The sequence below is a fragment of the Penaeus monodon genome, chromosome 10 (genome assembly GCF_015228065.2).
Source record: "Penaeus monodon isolate SGIC_2016 chromosome 10, NSTDA_Pmon_1, whole genome shotgun sequence".
In the NCBI taxonomy this organism is placed as follows: domain Eukaryota; kingdom Metazoa; phylum Arthropoda; class Malacostraca; order Decapoda; family Penaeidae; genus Penaeus; species Penaeus monodon.
Window position 1 is genome coordinate 25,840,409 of NC_051395.1, and position 5,000 is coordinate 25,845,408.

The window sequence follows — 5,000 nt, forward strand, 5'->3', positions numbered from 1 at the left end:
GGCACTGCAGGAAGGAGAGTAATTTAGAAAAAATGGATTATAATACATATCCCTTTTTTTTTCTTCTTCTTCTTGTGTGTGTGTGTGTGTGTGTGTGTGTGTGTGTGTGTGTGTGTGTGTGTGTGTGTGTGTGTGTGTGTGTGTGTGTGTGTGGTGTGTGTGTGTGTGTGTGTGTGTGTGTGTGTGTGTGTGTGTGTGTGTGTGTGTGTGTGTGTGTGTGTGTGTGTGTGTGTGTGTGTGTGTGTGTGTGTTGTGTGTGTGTGTGAGATAATATCAGAACAATGTCTTCACTCAACATACCTTTATCAACGTAAGCCATATACACAGGTGAAGAGGCTCCTGGGGTGTCCACATGCCCATGAGCATATTCAAATGCCTGTTTGGCTTGGTCCTCAGAGGCAAAGCAGGCAAAGCTATACTGCTTGCTTGGTAATAGCATTATGGCTTCTACACTGGTTCCTGTTTTCCTTATCAACTCGATCAAAGAGGATTCATCTGCATTGGTGGTTAACCCAGCATTTCCTATGAAGAGAAACTGAAAAGAGGAATAAAAATCTTTTCATATTTTCTCTCCCTCTCTCTCACACACACTCACTCACGCACGCATGCACGCACGCACACACACACGCACGCACACACAAATATATTATATGATATCATATATATATATATATATATATATATATATATATATATATATATATATATATATATATAATATATATATATATATATATATATATATAGAGAGAGAGAGAGAGAGAGAGAGAGAGAGAGAGAGAGAGAGAGAGAGAGAGAGAGAGAGGAGAGAGAGGAGAGAGAGAGAGAGAGAGAGACAGAGAGAGAGACAGAGAGAGAGACAGAGACAGAGACAGAGACAGAGACAGAGACAGAGACAGAGAGAGAGGCAGAGAGAGAGAGAGGCAGAGAGAGAGAGAGGCAGAGAGAGAGAGAGGCAGAGAGAGAGAGAGAGAGACAGAGAGAGAGAGAGTGAGACATATATGTTAATAACATATATAGAGAGACAGATATAGATATACAGATACACACTGATAATTATCATGTAAAAAGTAAGCACATATATTCAATACATTTCAAAAACTTCAAATACTGCATGTGAAGATAGACATTGGAATCAATACAAGTATAATCAAGCATATTTCTTATACATATCTGTTTTTTTACCTTTGTTGGAGTTTCTGATGCCTGAATGTCTGGCAAATCTCGCTGAAGTATAGCAAGACATCTTGCTATTTTTTTCTGAGCCTTGTCTCTCTTCCCACTCATTATTTGGATGGAACTACAAACAGAAATTTGTAAAATATTTAGTACTGGCATGATGTGATTCTAGGTCTCCTAGCTTTTCTCTCCAGTAAAGGCCAACAAATATTTACCAATTAAAATGGACTGGTTCTTCATTGGACAATAAATTACTAGGGAAATCTATAAGCTTTATTTTGCTGGTAGGCTATATATATGGTGAAATATGTGTTAACCATTGCTGGACACAAGTACTGAAGCTATTGTTTTCACTACAAGTGTTCCTACATGCATAGAAGATCTGTGGGTACTGACGAGTATTTTCTGGCTTGCCTGAAATTTGGGTGAATCAATTCATATATATAAAATAAATGGACAATATTTAGCTCGAGGTAGTGGCAGAGTTGGGTAATAAAACCCAATACCTTGTCATACATATTGACCTTATAATTAACTAAGAAAATCTTCCACGTACACTGCCATACTCACCCTTCTCACTCACAATTGCATAATAACTTATCAAACGAAACACATTTCTCATGGATATTGTTAACCTACTTAATACCCATAGGTGATCGGTAGTGCTATTAAATTCAATCAACAGAAAGTATTCGACTGGTAATATTACTTTTGACAGGAATTCACAGCGGCCAGACCCTCATGGCAGACGAACTCAGCATCGTCGCTTCTAAAACCAAAATAAACAGAGCTAATGATAGAAAACGTGCATCTGATGGGGAGAGGAGACTTGGATAAACTATATCCCGACAAATGATGATGATGATGATGATGGTGATGATGATGATGATGATGATGATGATGATGATGATATGATGATGATGATGATGATGATGATGATGATGATGATGATGATGATGATGATGATGATGATGATGATGATCATCATCATCATCATCATCATTATTATTATTATCATTATTATTTTTTTTTTACTATTATTATTATTATTATCATTATTATTTTGTTGTTGTTGTTGTTATTGTTATAATCATTATCATTATTACTAACAGTTTTATTATTGTTATTGGTATTATCATTTTCATTATCATTATTACTAACAGTTTTATTACTATCATTTATTATTATTATTGATATTATTAGTGTCATTATTATTATTATTATTATTATTATTATTATTATTATTATCATTATTATTATCATAATATAATGATCATTACTATTATCATTATTATTATTATTATTATTATTATTATTATAATTGTTACGCCGACCGCCTCGTCTCTCTGCCGCCAACACAAGGCAGGCTAGGCAGACGGCGTGATATCCACAGGGTCGTGAACACTGAACAGCTCCAAGAGGCACCGAGCACCACAGCGTCCCAGAACACCAGGAGGGGAAACCCACTTGGCGAGGCAGGGCATGAAATAAACACAAAATGACAGTCTTTCCTTTATTTAAACAAGTTATTTACCCGTACACTTTTCTATAGGCACAATACAGAGGGAAAACCAGCATGTCACACTGCACCATACAGATAATAATAGGGCAACACAAAGTTTATCAGGTCACAAGAGCACACACGAGGTCTTCCCAGGAGCAGCACCCAACTGCGTCTCCCCCTTGGTTTGTTCCTCTGCTCCTCCGCTCACAGCCCAGTTGCGTCATGTTTGCCCAGGTCCCTTCATGTTAACACATGCCCAGGTCATCCTTTTCATGTTAACACATGTTTCGCACAGAGACAAAGACACACTGGCGTAGCATTATTATTATTATTATTATTATTATTATTATTATTATTATTATTATTATTATTATTATTATTATTATTATTATTACTATTGTTATCATTATTATTATTACCATTACTGCGACTACTAATACTATTATCAATCTTAACCAACGTCAATATTGTTAAAGCGTAGGGCAATAGAAATGATTGCATATCACGCGTATATAGGGCGAGGTTGGTTGTCGGGGTGTTGGGAGGGGTAGCTAACCTTAGAAGTATTATGTATGTGTTCTTAGGTGTACTAGTGTAAGCTGGTGGAATGTGTCTGCTTTGTCTTAGTGTATTGTGTGTTGTGGGAGCCTATTCCAGTCACGAACGGTGCGTGGAAAGTATGTGTTGGTAAGAATATGTATTGGCGTGGTATGTTACGTATATCTGGTCGTGAGCGTTTCGTGTTTGCGTGGTGTAGGTAATCTTATTTTTTTATGACAGTTTGACTGTTTGTGATTTTGAACATAGTTGTTAATGTGTGTGCTTGTCTGCGTATTGTGAGGGTGTCCATGGGTAATTGTTGTTTAATACCTGCTGTGATGCCAGGAGTTTTAGTGTAATTGTTCGTGATGAGCCTGACTCCCGAAGTGTTAATCTTTTCTAATTTCCCTAATATTTGTCTGTGTGTGTGTGGGTCCCATACCGCTGCACAGTGTTGGGCAGACAAGTGTATTGTAGGCCAAGTGTTTTGTGTCTTGTATACAACCGTGTAGATTCCTCCTAAGGAAACCCAGTGTTCGGTTTGCTTTATGTTGAATGATGTCTATGTGTAAGTTTTGTGTTGACGTGTAGTGTGATTCCAAGATACTTATGTGATGGTGTGTTGGGTAACTGTTGTGAACGGATTGAATATGGAACTTTTATAGGCGCTTGAGAACGAGTGAAATATATGATTTTGCATTTGTCTGGTCGAAAGTTCATTTGATGTGACTTCCCGTTGCTCGAGAGAGTCTAGGTCAGTCTGGAGGAGGTTACAGTCGTCAGTTGTCTTAATTTGTCGATAGATGAGGCCGTCGTCAGCAAAAGGTCTAGTTGTAGAATTGTAGGTGGATAGTGTGGGGTCATTTATGTAGAGAAGAAAAAGGAGAGGGCCTAAGACGGTGCCATGGGGGACACCAGGAGAGACAGAAACAGAGCAAGATATAGTACCGTCAAGGAGAACACGTTGAGTCCTGTTTGAAAGAAAAGTTGTGAGCCAGTGAAGAGTTTGTCCAATGATTCCGTAAAACTGTAGTTTTTGAGTCAGTCTTTAGTGGGGGGGGGGGTGACTTTGTCAAAGGCTTTGGCGAAATCTAGCATAATAGCGTCTACCTGTTTAACGTCACGTCTTTCTAGGAGTCTAGAAATGCCATGATGATTTACAATAAGTTGGGATTCGCATGATCCGTGTTGTGTGTCAGTTAATATGTTGTTAGTATCAAGATCATTCATTGTGTGTTTATTTATGATGTGTTCGAAGATTTTGGAGATGATGGAGGCGAGGGAGACGGGTCGATAATTTGATGGGTCGGTCCGGTTACCTGCCTTGAAAAGAGGGGTGACGTCCGCAGAAAGCCATTCGGGTGGGAGAGAGGATGTTCTGATTTGGAGGATGGGGGCGAGGACGGGGGACAGGTTTTGAGGAAAAGGAAGGGATTTTGTCGGGTCCAGTTGATTTGTTTGTGTCCAGTGTTTCTAGCAGTTTTTCTAGCTATTCCAGTTTTCACCAAGGAGTCGGAATTAGGGGTCAGAAGATAGAAAGCTGTCTCTGTAAGCCGTCATGTCTCTTATAATCACGCCCATGTCGGCTCTAGAGTAGAGCAAAATAGGTCCACGTCTGCGTTCTGTCTGGTCGGTCGGAGGTTCGCGTCACCAAGAACGATGCCGTGGTCACTTAGTCCTGGAACAATCTCGGTGTTTGTTTTATGGAGTGTGTTGTTTGTGAGGAAGATATCTAGCGGGTGGACAGTGGTTGAAGGGCCTCGTCGCCAGTGGGGCG

General features: G+C 39.3%; 2 protein-coding genes across 2 annotated transcripts in view; one reads left to right on the plus strand and one right to left on the minus strand.

Annotated features, from left to right (window-relative positions):
• Window positions 1-1,976, minus strand: part of LOC119577977 (alkylated DNA repair protein alkB homolog 8-like) — a 6,993-nt gene extending 5,017 nt beyond the window's left edge. The window contains 4 exon segments of the mRNA XM_037925677.1: window positions 1-4; window positions 301-535; window positions 1,186-1,300; window positions 1,889-1,976. The exon segment at window positions 1-4 is cut by the window's left edge and continues 131 nt beyond it. Of these exon segments, the coding sequence (XP_037781605.1) occupies window positions 1-4; window positions 301-535; window positions 1,186-1,287 (341 nt within the window). The 5' untranslated portion in view covers window positions 1,288-1,300; window positions 1,889-1,976.
• Window positions 1,977-3,773: 1,797 nt separating this feature from the next.
• LOC119577979 (nuclear valosin-containing protein-like) overlaps window positions 3,774-5,000 on the plus strand; it is a 9,576-nt gene continuing 8,349 nt past the window's right edge. Inside the window, exon 1 of the mRNA XM_037925680.1 lies at window positions 3,774-3,791. The gene's annotated coding sequence lies outside the window, so the exon portion shown is untranslated. The remainder of the gene's footprint in view (window positions 3,792-5,000) is intronic.